This window comes from Dipodomys spectabilis, unplaced genomic scaffold, assembly GCF_019054845.1.
Source record: "Dipodomys spectabilis isolate Male_0828 unplaced genomic scaffold, ASM1905484v1 ptg000024l, whole genome shotgun sequence".
NCBI classification, from domain to species: domain Eukaryota; kingdom Metazoa; phylum Chordata; class Mammalia; order Rodentia; family Heteromyidae; genus Dipodomys; species Dipodomys spectabilis.
The window spans coordinates 29,268,520-29,285,560 of NW_024870701.1; the positions used below are offsets into that span (position 1 = coordinate 29,268,520).

Consider the following 17,041-nt stretch of genomic DNA (forward strand, 5'->3'; position numbering starts at 1 on the left):
ACAAAATGTTGCTTGTCAGAGGCTCACAAGGGTCTCGCACATTCCTCTGAAGTAAATGTAAAAGAATGACGCCTCGGAAATCTCACATATTGTTTTCATTATAATCAGAACCTTTTAAGAGATGATGAGTTAGTTCCTCCCTCTAGGACTCAGATTATATCAGGCCTGCTTCTTGTTTTTGCAGGAAAAATGAATCACTAATGATGGATCTAAATTTAGGTATCTATCTTTTCTTCCCCTCTTGCCAGTATTGAGCTTTGAACTCACGGTTGTATGCTTGCTAGGCAGGTGTTCTATCACTTAAGATATGCCCCCAGCCCTTTATTACCTTAGTTATTTTTCAGGTTGTAGCTCATAGTTTTGCCTAGATTCCTCTTAAACAACAAATCCTTTACATCTCCACTTCCTAAATAGCTGGCTCGACAGACATGATCCACTCTACTTCACCTGGTAATTACTTTTTAAACAAGCAACAATAGTTAGATAGCCTGTCAAAAGACATCATTTCTGCTCTTCAAGTACTCAACTAGAGGCATTTGTTCAACATTCACTAACTCAGTGTTTATAGCCACTTTATAGAACAATGACAGCAGATAAGACGAACTGACATCCCTAAAAGCATTGCACTTGACTCTGAGCATCCCATTTGGCGCCCGACTTTATGAACATTCATATTTTGATTGGAGATTCAGAAATTAATGAAAGACATGGATTATCATATTTTAAATGGACAGATGCTTTTAAGAGGAATCACATAAATCCAGTATCCAAATTTTATAAAAGAAGTTCTTATGCAGACTAACTTATGCAGTCAAGGGAAGTGATATCAGTTTAGTCTCAGCATTGCTCAGCAAGATCCTGAGCAATTAGGTTCTGACTTAAAACTTGATTCTTTCTTGGGTGGAAAGACATTTAAATAATTCTACCTTAATCAGGGAGTCTAAAGTGTTCATAAGGCATGGTAGTATATATGATTCAAGCCAAAATTTATAAGCTCTTAATATAAGCTGATCATAAAAACCATGAGATCCGAAATCATCCTTCTGTAAGCTCTCATATGAAAGGTTAATTTATTCCAATCAATTAATTTAGTAAGCCCTGAAAGGGCATATTAAGACATGACTATAAAATAACTATTCAAAGATTAAGCAAATCTATGGTACAGAGAGATCTAACCTTCCATTACCTTCCCCTTTCCTTTGCAGTAAATACGAAAAAAAATCACTTCAAAGGAATCTTATTTCTTTCATTTATAATCAGAATCTTTGGATGAAATGTGCTATTTAAAGACTTTTTGATTCATTCATCCCTTTGAGATTCAGGTTATTTCAGGCAGGATTATTATTTTCCCAAACTAATGAATCAGTAATAAATTATCTAAATTTAGGCAAACTCTCTCTTTAAATAAGGGATGTTTCTTAGATAACTTGTCAAAAGACATGATTTCAGTTCTATGACTATTCAATTGTTATAGTCATTTGTGAAGGAAAAGGCTCATTTGTCTTTTGTATTGAAGTTGATTCCTAAAACCTTTGCAGTGTTGAAGTCCTTAATGCAAGCAAACCAAGTACTGTGGTAAATGGCTAATTGAGGCAAGGTTTTATGACATGTTACTTGGGAATGACATAGTAGTTGGCCAGGAAGATGATTGCTCTGCATTTATTTCCTCTACTTCTGATATTAATACCACATGATAGGTGTTACTAGTTACACTTTACAAAGGCATAGGTTCAGCATGCCTGAATATATTCTCAAAGGGGTATTGAAAACTATTGTATGGCTAAAGAAAATAAATCAAGCTTAAGTGCAGGAAAACAACTGAAATCATTGACTTTTTCTATGTTCTAAATTAATTTGTAAAACAATTATCAAATTATAAGCTAATGTTATCTTTGAATGTGTGTGTGTGTGTGTGTGTGTGTGTGTGTGTGTGTGTATCTGTGTGTGTTTATCTGTGTGTGTGCACTTGTGTTAGACCTTGGGCTTGAACTAAGGACCTGAGCACTTTCCCTATGCTCAGGGCTAGCACTCTACTTATTGAACCACAGCTCCACTTTTGGCTTTTTGGTGGTTAGTTGGAAGTAAGAGTCTCACAAACTTTTCTGCACGGCTGGCTTTGAACCACAGTCCTAAGTTCTCAGGAATAGCTAGGATTACAGGTGTGATCTACCAACATCCAACAACGTTGAATCTTTTCATGGCAAATATGGCATAGAATCAAGTACAACAAGCCTACTTTATTCATGGATATACTGCACAAGGATTTGACCAAGTGCAGTCACACATATAATAAATTCGTTAAAAGAATTTCAGAAGCAAAAGTTTCAAGTTCCCATGGAGAAGCTCTGTCAGTTTATGGTGATCGCCAGTTGGGATTCTATCTTTGTGTTGTTTGCTGAATGTTTCTTTGCCCTTTAATTTTGTGAAACTATGCTTCTCCAAAATCAAATGATGCAGAGGAAAGAAGGAAAAGGAAATGCGCTTAAGTGGCACAGCGATTAAAACTTAAGATACGTTAAGTGATATTAAGAAGTTGAAGCCAGGTACTGGTGGCTCACACCTGTAATCTTAACTACTCAGGAGGCTGAGAGCTGAGGATCTTGGTTTGATGCCAGCCCAGGTAGAAAAGTCCATGAGGTTATTATCTCCAATAAACTACTCAGAAAAAGCCAGAAGTGGGGCTGTAGCTCCAAGTGGTAGAATGCTAGCCTTGAGCACAGAGAGGCTCAGGGACAATGCCCAGGCTGAGTTCAAGATCTAGGATTAGCAAAAGAAAAAAGAAAGAAAGCAAGAAAGGAAGCAAGAAAGGAAACAAGCAAGGAAGCAAGCAAGCAAGCAAGAAAGCAAGAAAGAAAGAAAGAAACTTAGTTGAGTGATATTATGGGGAAAATGAATCAAGCATACACAAGATTGAGTTCCACGCATCCTGGGAATCTGAGTTTCCTTCGTGGTCATCTTCTAGGACCCACGTAGCTCATACCAATGCCATACTACTGCATTTAACAACTAATTAACCACCGGCGAAAGGCTTACAGAAAATAATTGAAAAGATGATTATTCTTGTGTAAGTGTGCAATTTATGTTTTTAAATATCTTGTTATCCTGCTATTTTCTACCATGGAAACACTGATAGAGCTAAAGAAAACACCGGCATCAGGACTTCGTAACACATTTTTGAACACCCTAGCCGCATTTATGTGGGATTCATACAATCTTGACAGGTTGAAAATTAAATGTACTTTCTTGATAGCATCTTAGAGGAGGAGAAGTGAGCTGTGAGTGATTGGTGTCAAAAAGTTTGTCTTGCACAATACCCTAGTCTTAATATGTTCTTGCGAACCAGAGCTCCTCTTGTCCTTATCGCTTTAGAATTCTTTTAATACCAACTAGCATCTTTCTCCCACCCTTCCCATTCCACTCCATGTAATAGCTTAGATTATTTTTATACAGATAAAAGTCACATACTATAAATTCACCTTTAGAAAGTGTATGAATTGCTTAATTTCAGATTCTTCTACTATCACCATTGCCCATTTCTAGAACATTTTTATCACCACAAAGGGGATGAAATGAGGGCTTGTACTTATTCACTTTCCTCCCTATCAGAAGCTCTCTGGACATTGGCAAACACCAATCTATTTTCTGTCTCTGTGGATTTGCCTATTCCTCATATTTTATATTGGTAGAAACAAGTATTTTTATAGTTCATTCACATTGTACATCAGAAAATCATCTCTCTAGATGGTTGGGGAATAGCTTCTTAAAAGGATATACTACATTTATCAGGGTAGGGGAATCCATTTGTTTCCACTTTGAGCTGTTCCAGTGAGTGTTCCTTGTACAGGTTTCCCTGTGGACATAGGTTGTTATTTGTCATGGACGAAGCGGTAGGTGTTCCTTCTCTTTTTTCATTGCCTGATTCAGCTTCAAGAATGCTCTACAGTTTCTCCAGAGCTTGATTCACACTGGCCGCCGCATCACCCAGACTTGAGCCCTTGTGCTTGTTTTCTCAGAGCCGCCCATTGGACAGATGCACCCCCCACATGGCAGCGTCACCCCTCAGAAGAACAGCAACCTGCTGGTGATCATCGTGGTGACCATCGGCATCATCACAGTGCTGGTGGTGGTCGTTGTGGCTGTGATTTGCACCCGGCGCTCTTCTGCCCAGCAGAGGAAGTAAGTCATACCTGATTCCCAAGAGGAAAGTGGTCGCCATCTTCTTCAATTGTATTCTTTGGAATTCCACTTGTGGGTTATTTTATAATTCAACAAGTATTCCTTGTCTCCCGACTCTGGTTAGCCTTTAAAAACAAAAACAAAAAAAAAAAAACATTCCTCACCTATAATAAGTAGTAGTTAGACTGTAGGGTTTTGTTGTTGTTGTTGTTGTTGTTTGTTGCTTTGTTTTTGTCGGTCGTGGGGTCTGAACTCTGAGCCTAGGCGCTGTCCCTCAGCTCTTCAGCTCAAGGCTAGCCCTCTACCACTTGAGCCACAGCACCACTTCTGGATTTTTCTGCTTATGGAGTGCTGAGGAATCGAACCCAGGGCCTCATGCATGCAAGGCAAGCGCTCTACCACTGAGCTATCTTCCCAGCAGACTGTAGGTCTTATAACAGAACTCTTGGAAATGCACTTATTTTTCTGTTTGGTGTTATTTCTTAGGGACAGATTCTTCCTAAGCTAGGGTGAATGTTCTATATAAATACCATTCAGAGTGTATATTTCACCACTTACAGTACAGTAGACTATATACAGCACTTGGCTGTACATACTTATGTAGCACTTTGGACTGGGATGTCTATAGGCAGGTAATCAAAGCTTATTAAATGGATTACTAAATATAGAATACCAGACCCAATGTCATTACAAAATTGTAGGGTGCTTAGCTCAGAGGCAGAAAGGAGGAAGAAAATTCTAGAAATTTTAAAAGGTTTCATATTTCTTGGCTAGGGTTCACCAGTAGAAATGAGAATTGTTAAAGAGTCCAAAAATATTTCCATATTGTACAGTTCGAGGTACATACAGAGAATGCTACATCAACATTGAAAGCTTAAAATAAAAATGTAGTTTTAATTCAGTTCACCAAAATCACACAATGACTGGAGTATTCGCCTTGTATACCCCAGTTATGGGAGATGCATAAGTCTCTTAGCTATTTGCTGCCTCTCTGATTCCCTCAGTACTCTGAAACCAAGTCTAACACATATTTTCCTCAACTCTCCTCCCTCACAGTTGAGTGGTTTGTTTTGTTTGGGTTTTGGCCTCAGGCATAATGCCCGCTCCGAAAGCCTGAGGCATAGGACCCAGAGGTGGCTGGTTTGACAACAGTATATTACATTCATTGTTGGCAAATGGTTCTCCAGCAAGTACTTTCCCCTCTTTTCTTGCTAATAGAGACTTTCTCTCTTTTACAAATGTTCTGACTGCATTTGTTGATCTCTAGGGCACCCCCTACCCCTGGCATTCAGTAGGAAAATCTTCAGAAATAGGATAGGCAAAGAGATACATAGAAAAGAAAGTGACAGAGCAATATAAAGGAAATGTTTGTGTTTATTTCTATGGCAGGATAAATCTTCTATCCAGCTGCATTGATGAGACTGGATGATTTTGAAGCTAGTAATTATTAGAGTACTGGTCTATGGTACCCAGATGAATACCTGATATGATATGGTTAGTGAAGACAGTGGTGGGTGAAAGACTCCTCAAACAACACTCACTCATGGCTGGGCCCTCCCCTTAGGGGTAAAAGAACTAATTGAGCAAGTGCATTCATCTGTTTCTATTGCTGTAATAAACTATCTGATACTAGATCATTTAGAATTAAAAGCCAACAGTATAGTACATTCATTGTTGGAAAAAGATTCTTCAGCCTGTACTTTTCCCTCTTCTCTTGCTAATAGAGACTTTCTCTCTCTTACAAATTCTCTAACTGCATTCATTGATCTCTAGAGCATCCCTCTAGCATCAATAAGAAGCTCTTTAGAAATAGAATAGGTGAAGAGGTCCACCTGTTTGGGGATTTCAGTTCTGTAAATTCAAGAACATACCACTATAATATGCTGATCTTCATGGAAGAGAGGAGCAAGGACCAAAACCAGGTTTTCTGTGTGTTATAATTGCCTTTTTGGAGCATGTATGTATTCACTAGAGTAAATAATCAAATGAAATCATTTGCAGCAGATCTTTTTCTCCCTTATTATTCCAGTGAGAAGAACACTTGATGGTCTTTTTGCTGATGGACTGGATTTGTGGATGTCTTTTTCTTCTTTAGAGAGTACAAGTCAGTTTTTTCTGTGTGCAAAGGTGAGCACTGAAGCCAGGTTGAGAAAGGCTCCAGTGATCTTACATCACACACTTTGGTAAAATCCTGATCATTTTATTTAGCATGAGGCGATTCCTAAGTGTAGCATGCTTCTGAAATTAGGGAGTAAATCTAAGTGTAGCATGCTTTTGAAAGTAGGGAGCAAATATAAAAGGATTTCACAAATAACTGAAAGAAAGAAATTTCCAGCTCACTTTGGCTTTTTGTCACCTGACCCCCTCAAGTGTATTTTCACACTTTATTTCATAGATATTCTTCAGCAGATAGACAAATTGACCTTCATCTTGCTCTCTGTATTTGTTAGCAGAGGTAGAGAGAAAATTTTTTCTTTTTTTCTGTGTTTTAATTTAGTTTTGCTTGATTTTCTTGAAGGCTCCCTACCCCTACACACACACACACACACACACACACACACACACACACACACACACGCACACGCACACATATGCACACGCACATACCCGTACACGCACAACACCATCATTATTGAGGCCTTTAGAGCAAATTGAGTAATGCAGATGAAAGCAAAATCAATTGCAATCTGAAGCAGCAATAAGTTCCTTCACAGAGCTCTCAGAAATGGGAGCTTAATGTAATTAATAAGGTGATGGAGGAAACACATTCAGAACATCTTTATTATCTCTTTGTTTGAAACTGCTGGAACTTAAATTTTTCCTTGTGGTTTGTTGGATGACTTGAATTATTGCATCTAAGTGATTGAAACATTTTTTGAATTGTGGGATACATTATTCGAGTGAGTGAATAATCATTTTACTCTTGTTCATCATATTAAAAAAAAACTATATATTTACTAAGGATGGAGGCTATCTGATTCTCAGCCCAGTGTCTGAGATTTCATTTTTGCCATATAAAATGGTTTAGCAAAGTTAGAAGCCAAGTTCCAATTCAGGTTCTTTCATATCTTTAATTAAACTAATTGTATCACCTAAAGGGTGACCCCATTAATTCCAGAGTGTCAATTTCTTTAAAAATAGTAAGAATTAGGATCAAATACTTTCTTTTAAGATACACAATGTCTCTTGGGGAAGATTAGTATCATAATTTAGCTTAAATTTATATGAAGTAAAATAATGATTCATTTATTTTTAGTTATTTGTGAATTAAAGTTTTTAATCCAGTGAAGAAAATCCTTTTATACGTTTTCAATTAGTGAGATCATAGTAGCATACCACAATACAGAATAATTGTGATTTAGGATAGCTTATATTAATATATGTTTTTATGCTCTTTTATAAGGTAATAACATATTCTTAGCAAACATTGCATGGGATGATACGTTTGAAGCTAGATTTAGATCCTAGAGACAAAATATTTGATAATGAGCATATCCTAAAAGTCTAAAACTCATGATGATGTTGTTACTCTCAGTCAGTTTTCTGGGCAGACTATTAACAGCCTTGTCCAAATACATATTCAGTTTCAATATGTAAATAAAACATGTGTCTTACTCATTGGCTGAGGGTTTTGGTTAACTTTACATGTGCCTAGCAAGTTTTAAAGATGAAACCAGATTCAAATCTTGACAAAAACTTTCATTTTTAATATTGAAGATCAATGTTTAAACTCTCAAATGAAATCTATATTTTAACTTCTGTAGATGAGTTTGTCATCTTTATTGTTTTTCTGTGTTCACCTCAGAGGCCTGCTAACTGGCAAATTCTTAGGACTGTACTGTATATTAAACACATCTCAAAAAGTTCAGATATTGAGTGTCAAGAATTTGCCCTAAGAGTCTAATAGGAGATGTTTTATGTTGTTTTCAGTAGTCATTAAGAGAAGATTTTTTTAAAAAAGATCAATACACAGGACAAAGAAAAAGGAGGAGTAAGCATACTTTCCAATCTTGTTATCAGTCATTCATATTCACCCAAGGTTCACACCTTCAACGCATTCCCAGAGTTCCTGAATTAACCTTCATAAGATGTTGAACATGTCTTTGACCTCTACAATTAGTACAGATCTGTTTATTTGCCTGCCTCCTGTGGAAAACTTGAGCAGAAAATGCTTGCTTCCTGCTTTCATTGTATTTGGTGTTGGTATAATTTGTGGAGGGGAAGGGCAAAAACAAATCGTTTAAATAGGGATACAGGTGGACCCATTGCAACAATGAGATGTACAAGTCGTTATGTGGAAAAAAAGAACTTTGGTGGGGCAAGGAGGGGGAGGAGGAAGATGGGAAGGGATAGAAAGGGGAAACAAAGGAGGAGGCAACAATGCTTGATAAGAAATGTACTCATTACCTTGCTCATGTAATTGTAACCCCTCTGAACAGTATTTTCACAAAAAAGAAATGCTTACTGAGACATTGAAAACTGAACAATTGATTACAGTGTGGCAAATGCACCTAAGAGATGATTAGGAATGTTTCCGGACTTCACCGCACACCACCTTAGATACAAGGCACACGCATCCATGACCTCTTAAAACCTGTTCACAGTTGCCACCTAGTGAGGGAAAGTGAAAAGGAATGGCCCCTCAGATGAATGGATTATCTGCAAATTAAGGAGAGATGGAACAATAAAGAGCCAGTAAAGAAGCTTTGAGAAAATCAACAAAGGAATTTCCCCCCCCCCCTCCTAATATTAGATCTTGAACCTAAAGGCTTCAACCTCTTCATTTGGTTCATGTTTGGATTTCTACTACTTGAATCATAACCCACTGCCAACATTTTGCCAGACTATTATTTGGAGCTAATAATCTTGAGGCTTTAGGGGTGGAGACTGGCTGTGAACTATGATCCTTGGGTTTCAGCTCCCTGATTAGCTAGATTTTCAAGCATGAGCCATGGATATCCTCCAGCATGCTGCTATTCAAATAATAAACTGGTTTTATGATGAACATGTGATCAACATGGTACAAAGTAAGACACCTGATTGGGGTTCGTTGACATGATTCAAAAAGTTTTCAGTGGCAGTGTCTCCCACGATTTGTATACTTGGTTACTTTGCCTTACTTGCTGTCAGGGTCTGGTGGATGCATCTTGGTCTAACTAGTCTGAAGTTTCCTGACATTGTGCTATGTGTCGTTCATCTATGAAGCTTACAAACATTTCACCCATCTTTGCATGTGCAGTAGGTAACATATTTCTTAGCCAGTAGACAGTGTTCTTCAAATGTCCACTGGGTAAACAAATTCATGTTGTAAAACAAATAAAGAAGTGATAGAAATGGCTTGTCTTTGAATGTCTGCATGCTCAGAGAGAAGGCAGCTGAGCAGTGGCATTCACTGCCACTGTGAGTAGTATAGAGAGAGATGAACAAAATGATTTAGATAGTCTAAGATTGCATTGATCTAATGTGGTTAGGAAGACCTCCTGGAGAAGAGAAGCTTGAGGAGAGCCTGGAAGATTGAGTGATATCTAAATAAAAATGCAAAAGCATTCTGGGAAGAAGTTAAGTAAACAATCACCAAAGGTAAAAATAGAAATATCCCCATGGCTGAAACTTCTGTAAGAATAAGATGGAGAAAGCAGAAAGCCTTAGAGGAGTCTTTGTTTTGCTTTTTTTCAGTAATACATGCTGTAAGAAGACAGTCTAATTTTAAAACAGTTTTAGGGAAACAGAAAAATGACTGCTCCCGGTGCATAAGATATATTTGGTATTATGAGAAGAGGTTAAACACATGATTTTTTTAATAGAAATACTATCTTTAAGATAAGATAAAACAACCAAATGAGTCACTAGGTGGTGCTTTTCAAACTTTAGATTTATTCGTTTCCTTCTCTAAGCCCAAGGCTGTTAAACAGCAGATTGCTGCCCTCCACCTCCAAGTTCCTGGTACTGTCATTCTGAGAGGGTCCTAAGAATGTGTATTCCTAACAAGCTCCCAGGGGGAGCAAATGCCTCTGGTACAGTGACCTCCACTTTGTAAATCGGTGCACTACAAAGCATGGGCACAGAACATTTTAAGATTCTTGGGGGCAAAACACAGGATCTGAGTGCTGAGATGATAAGCAGTTGTTCTGTTAGGGAACCAACAGATGGACAGAAGGTCAGGGTGGCAGCTGTTTCTGTAGGTTTTTATGAAGACAAATTTCAGAGAATTTAGTTGTGAGCACTTGTTAGTTTTATTACACACCTGCTGTCATTGGGGTGGGAGGCCTAGAAGAAAAGCTTTTCAAAGCCACAGATAGCTCTCATGAAAAGAAAAATTATAGGAAACAAAAGTTGTTGATGGTCATTGCGAAAAATATATACAAATAAACAAAGTCTATTTAGAATTCTTTGGTTATTTACTGACAATCAGCTGGCTGAGGAAAAAACAACTTCTTAGGAGAAGACCTTATTTAAATTCATCACAAAACTTTTTCTGCCTATCAGCAGGGATTATAACATTTTTCTAAATGAGTTCATTATCACATGACATATACAAAGCTTGTGCTAGAGCCCATGTTTGGAACTCCTTGGAAAATGGAAGATACCTGAAGTGCTTGGCCTTAGAGTATAGGACTAGCAAATGAATGAACAGACCTGCATGCAAGCAGGTGGAAACCACAATTCTTCTCTATATAAAATCATACAAAAACTTCTCTCTATACAACCATATAGACAGTGACATAATTTATTTAACATTTCAGTCAGATAGGAAAGAGAAGGAAGTGAAGACTCCAATTTTCAGAATGAAATTTGGTTCTTTATGTCATCGGGCAGATAATATAGTCATGTGTGAGTTATGAATCAGGAAAGGGGCCAGGTTAAATACAAGGAAATGGATTCAGAGAGCAGTGGGTAGTAGTGAGTTAAACCCAGAGGCACAGTCTACAAGGTATTTGAATCCATTTTCTAGAACAGTGTAGAGCCATGGGCCAGATATCAGCAAAATGCAGGCAGTTGTTGGGGAAATATTAGAGCAGCAAACAGAAGTTATTTCATTACTAAACTGCAAAGTCCATATTAAAAGTGGAGGTTTTTGTCCCCTGTCCTCATCAGCATGCTTCAAGAAAAACAGAAAAGAATGTTAGGAAAATTCAGCGAATCACCCCACCAAATAGTCATTCATTGCCAAATATTTGCACGGCTTCTTATTCAGTAATTGGGAAGGTAAAGCCGGGGCTGTGCACAGGTGATGAAAATTTTATATCCTAACAAGAGTAGTTTGCTGGAGACACTTAGCAACAAAGAGAACCCATTATCCTAATAAACTCTACCATAAATGAAGACGGTTTAAAGAGCTAAGGTGAGATTTTAACTTTTTTGTCTTCTACGTGGGGTTATTTTAAAAAGAACAAGATGCAGTCAAAATTATAAATTTCTAAAAATTAAAAATTATCAATTCATTTATAAATGATCATTGCTGACCTAGGGTGAAAAATGGTTTCTGAAATGGTCCAAATGAAGAATACAGAGTGGGATTTACAAACCATAGAGCCTCCATCACAACTATTGAGTACTGCCATTTCAGTGTCAGGGAGAGGGGGGTGGGAGGGGAGAAAGAGAGAGAGAGAGGGAGAGGAAGAGGGAGAGGAATGAAACTTCATTTGTAAAAACAAGGCATGGGCAGATTTGGTCTGCAAGCCATAGTTTGTGACCCTTGCTGTAAATAAGAGCTAAGAATCCCATTACCATCATCATGCTCTTCTACTTCACATGCAGAAAACCTTTGATTCTCACCAGCCCTAGGCTGGAGCTGAGATGGTTCCTGAGGGGAGGTGGGGATCAATCAATAAATTCATGATTGCTAAATCCTTACGGTAGCAACTAAGCGACATTTGAAACTCATTTCCCAAGGAGAGCCACTTTTTCTGCTTTTTCTAAAGGATGACTGCCATTGTGTTTGAATCCAGACATCCAGTGACTCCAAGGCACAAGGGTTCTATTTGCTGAAGAATGTCCTCATGTGGCCTTTTGTTTTCAAATAACAAACTTCCCAGTTGCACATTAAATTATACAGCTGAGATATAGACTTTCTTCTAAGCCCCGATTCTAGCTGTTGGCACAGATTCTGGCCTTTTCATTTCGACCTGCCTTCTGAAAGCTACTCCTTCATTTTTCTGCTAAACAGATGTTGCAGCCAGGTACCTTATGCCTCTCTGCAAAGATTGGCATATGGCTCCCTCCAACCTATTGTCACCTTGTGCATGAATCTCCATCCCACGAAGCTGGAGTAAGGAGCTTTCTGGCAGACAGCCAGGCCCTGGGGATTCAGCACGATATCTCCTAGAATATGGGGGGAAGAGCCAGGGGAGAAGAGAAAAGGCAGCCAAGAGGAGTCCGCCAATGTTTAGGGTTTCACAAGGTTCCTTCGGGGAGTCCTTTTTGTGTCCTTCCCTGTGTGCAAGTTGAATTGACCGAGCAGAGGCAGAACTATGGAATAGAGCCACAAACGATTCCCTCCTCACTTTGTTCCTTAGGAAACGGGCCACCCACAGTGCTGGCAAAAGGAAGGGCAGCCAGAAGGACCTCCGCCCCCCTGATCTTTGGATCCATCATGAAGAAATGGAAATGAAAAATATTGAGAAGCCATCAGGCACTGACCCCGCAGGGAGGGACTCCCCCATCCAGAGCTGCCAAGATCTCACTCCAGTCAGCCACAGCCAATCAGAGGCCCAACTCGGAAGCAAAAGCACCTCTCATTCAGGTAATCATTCCCTTCTCACTGGCACCTGGGTCACAGAGGCCATTCTGGATCTCACAGGTAATTTTCTTCTTCTTGGAGGAGGTATCTCCCGGTCGATTTGCATGTCACTGGGGGAGGGGTGTCGTTTATCAATAATTAAAATATTGTGATATAAATTTGATTGATGAATGAGTTCTTTCCATCATCGCACTACCTGCCTTGTATAACTTTAATAACTCTTGATGGGAAAAGCCAAGACCAAAGAATTTTTTTTCTTAAATCTTGAACCAACATCAAGGCAATAAAGTTGGAAACTTCACGTCAATATTTTTAGTTCCTATTCTGTGTAGAGTCTAAATTTGTCAATCCCTCATGTTAAAAAAATATAATCATCTAATCAGGTCACTCTCTTAGTATATAAAGAACAATACTGTGTTTTGGCCTTTGTTACCATGGAGATCAACTCTCATCTCCAGATAATCACATTTTGTGACCCATTAGTTAGATAAAATCTGAAAGGAATCTGAAGAGGGAGAAGGCTTATCTTTTAATGAACTGGTACACAAACAACTATAGGTATCCAGGAATCGCTAAGAAATCTGTAAAGACTTCAGAAGATACTTTATTTTGTCTGGCTTATTATATTATCTGAGTGCTTATGGGAAGAAGAATGTTTACCAAATGTTTATGCAAAACTTCCTTGGTCTTCTCACATAGTGAATACAGAATGAACAGCTGCTGGTTTTTAGAAGCAAAGATGTCTGTTATTTGAATGTAGAACTTGTTTGCTGAACTTTTCCATCTCAGAGTTCCGTGAACAAGGATTTCAAATATGGATATTCAACCATAGGCTAAAAGTCCTTTTCTAGCCATTAGATGAGAGCTCAAGCCAATTTTAACTTTCCTTTTGTCACTTGTGGTATGTAAAGGGAAGTCTAGTTCTGTTGAAAACTATAATCTGAAATTTTAAATGAAAGATTCTGCTTGATCATGGCTGGCTAGACCTTTGGATTTGGGGACTGGATTATACAAGTTGTTCTTTACATCTTTTTTTACCTTCAGATAGAGTGCAGTGGTGTAGTTTCAGGAACATGTGCACAGCTTTCCTTCATAACCTAATCAGCTTTCTATCATCCTGACATAATAGCTAAGATAATGGGCCTAAGAGAAGCAAAAGGCTTCTTTTTCTCCTTTTGGTTTACTCTTTCAGTCGATAGTAACCTGTTGCTTTGTACCTAAGGCAACCTAGTCTGTGACTGCAGGAGTATGTGGGTAAGAAGGTATGTTCATCCCATAGTGATCTCTAATCAGAGAGAGAGAGAGAGAGAGAGAGAGGATTACATAGTGGCCTGTGAATAGAGAGAAATACACAGACAGACAGAGAAAGAGGAGAGGGAGACAGAGACAGAAAGTGACTGAGTAACAATGTTCCACTCAAGGTCACACCCCCAACGTCCCAGCTTTCTCCAATTAAGGGCGCACCTTCTAAAGGTTCTACCACAGGCTGATGCCCTTGCCTTTAACATAACCTTTGGGCAACAAGTAAGATCCCAACCTGCACACCACACCTCTCTACTCTTCCTGTATATACAAAAGAAGAGGGAGTTTATGAAGAGGAGAAGAGGGAGGGACAAAAGGACTCTAAAAGTTCTTCCTTGCTTTTTGGGACACATGAGCTACTCACTGCAGAGAATTCAAATTTGGGGTCTCTTATGCAGCGCAAGTATGAATTCTCTTTTTATTCCACCCTTTTATAGGCCTGCTTTCGTAAGTTTCACGACATGCGACACAGGTGTATAGCATCCTTGCATCATATTCACCTCCCGTTAGGTTTCCTCACCTCCCATCGGACCCTCCCTCTTCGCCAAAGCTTCCTTTCTGACCTTCATGTCCCTTCTCCCCCCTTTCATATCTACATCCTGTGAATAAGAGCAAATGTGAAATATTTGTCTTTTTGCATCTTCCTTATTCTACTTTACATGATGATCTCCAGCTCCATTGACCTTCCTGCAACTTACATAGTTTTCTTCTTTGTGGCTAAATGAAACCCCCTGTTGCTTTATGCATTCATCGGTTTGTGGTTTGTGGACATCTGGACTATTCCATACCTTGTCTATGCAAGTAGTGGTGCAATGCACAAGAATGAGCAGCTATCTCTAAGACATGCTGACTCGGACTCCTTTGGATTACTTAGACACCCAGTGGTGATTTAGCTAGATCATATCAGAGTTCTGGTTTGAGTTTTTGAGGAACCACTGGAATGATTTTCCTAGTGGCTGTGCTGACAACTCTAGAAATAGTGTATGAGGGTTCCTTTTATTTTCTATAATTGCCAGTATGATGGTTGTTTGTTTTCTCATTGTTAGACATTCTGAGATGGGATGGAATGTCAGTGTAGTTTTGAGGGTTATGATGAAGGTATCACAATTCTAGATCTCATATTCTATTACAGAGTAACAGTAATAAAAACAGCATGGTACTGGCACAAAAACAGACACATAGTAGACCAGTAGGATAAAACGGAGGACCCAACAGTTAACTCACTCTATGACAGGCACATGAATTTTTGAAACCTACTTTGAAGAGAAGACAGTCTCTCCCACGAAGTACACCTTGGAAAGCTGTCTGTTCACATGCAGAAGTGGAAACTCGATCCATGTCTCCTACCTTGTACTAAAGTCAATTCAAATCAATCAAAGACTCCAAGTCCAGAAAGTTGGAAGCTACTAGAAGAAAACAGGGAAAATAATTAACGTTCTAAACAGTTTAGGAAATAATAGCAAAAATGAACACATGGAATTTCATAAAGCAGAACAAAGGAAGCAATGACCAAAGAGAAGAAACAGCCTACAGAATGGGACAAGAGTGAGGTTTTGACATGGCCCCAGGTGATTGGCTGCTCATTTCCTCTGTGAGAGACGTCAGATGAGGAGGGCTGGTCCCACCAGGTTCAGCTCTTCCTGTCAAATACGGAGGTCTTCTGGGGAGTTTTCAGCACTTGAGTAAATTCCAACCAGAGAACCAAGCTTTACCAACTTTCCACATGCCAATTTGACACACAGCAAGAAAAGGTCTTGTCAGGCCTCTGTAGTAGATCTTATCCTCAGGCATTGGCCTTTCCTGGCCTTGCTCTCCTCAATTCCGTTGGCCTCTGTTTCAACAGATACAGAGTAGACCAACCAGCTGGTTGCCTAGAAAGGCTTCCACTGCTGTAAGGAAAGGAAAGGAAAAGCTCTTTTTCAGGAACGTCTCTGCACTTCCTGAGTGATTCTTCCAGTAGCTGTATGCTTGATGCCAAGGACAGGAAAGCAGCCCTGCCTCCCAGTTCAAGGAAGGTGCCTCTCAGCGCTCAGAAGGCCTCCCAGTCGCTTCTAGTACACAACGTTCATCCATGCGTTTTAACCCTTTGACATACTGAGATGATCTGTGGGGCAGTCAAACTAGATTGAATATCTCTCAATAATTACTGACAGGCTAAATGCCAAAAGATAGCTGTTTTCTTTACAATCAGGGGATAGTTGCAGTGGTTTCTTTGCTGTTTAGGATCCAGTTACTTATTTTGTAATACAAAGGGAAGTGACCCGCACTTGTAAGTTCCATTGCATTTAGTTTTCTCTGTGTTGCTTAAGAGAATAAAACTTAACATGAATGAATTTTACCAGAATGATGGATGTTCAAACAGACCAAAATTGCCTAAAGAAAGAATATAGTCCTTAAGCTCTGTGTTTGTATTTTCATGCATTATCTTATTTAATCCCTACAAAATACTTTGGGATATGTGTTGACATCATCATAAAATCATTGAGGCAACCAAAGTTAAGATAATTAAATAACCTCCCCTGAGTTTCACAGTTAGTTTTTAGCTATGAAACAATAATTTATCTGTGGAGTGGTTGAATAGACAGAAATCATTTTCAAGTAGTATTTATTTTTTGATTTTATGCACTTCTTTCTTCCTTCTTACCTGAAGAATATTAGCTGCTTAAATTAAATCTATTCTATTTCCTAACCACTGTAAAATAGCAGCCTACTAAAATAACAAAGATCTAAGATGATAAAAATAATCTCTTTATGATATACCTTCTACACACAAAGTGAGTTTCAATATTCTGCCCTTCATTTAAAAATACATAATAGAGAAAG

General features: G+C 38.7%; 1 protein-coding gene across 1 annotated transcript in view; it reads left to right on the forward strand.

The window, feature by feature from the left end:
- Dcc (DCC netrin 1 receptor) overlaps positions 1-17,041 on the forward strand; it is a 992,977-nt gene that overhangs the window by 933,697 nt on the left and 42,239 nt on the right. The window contains exons 23-24 of the mRNA XM_042675181.1: positions 4,014-4,176; positions 12,693-12,919. Coding sequence (XP_042531115.1) covers positions 4,014-4,176; positions 12,693-12,919 — 390 coding nt within the window. The remainder of the gene's footprint in view (positions 1-4,013; positions 4,177-12,692; positions 12,920-17,041) is intronic.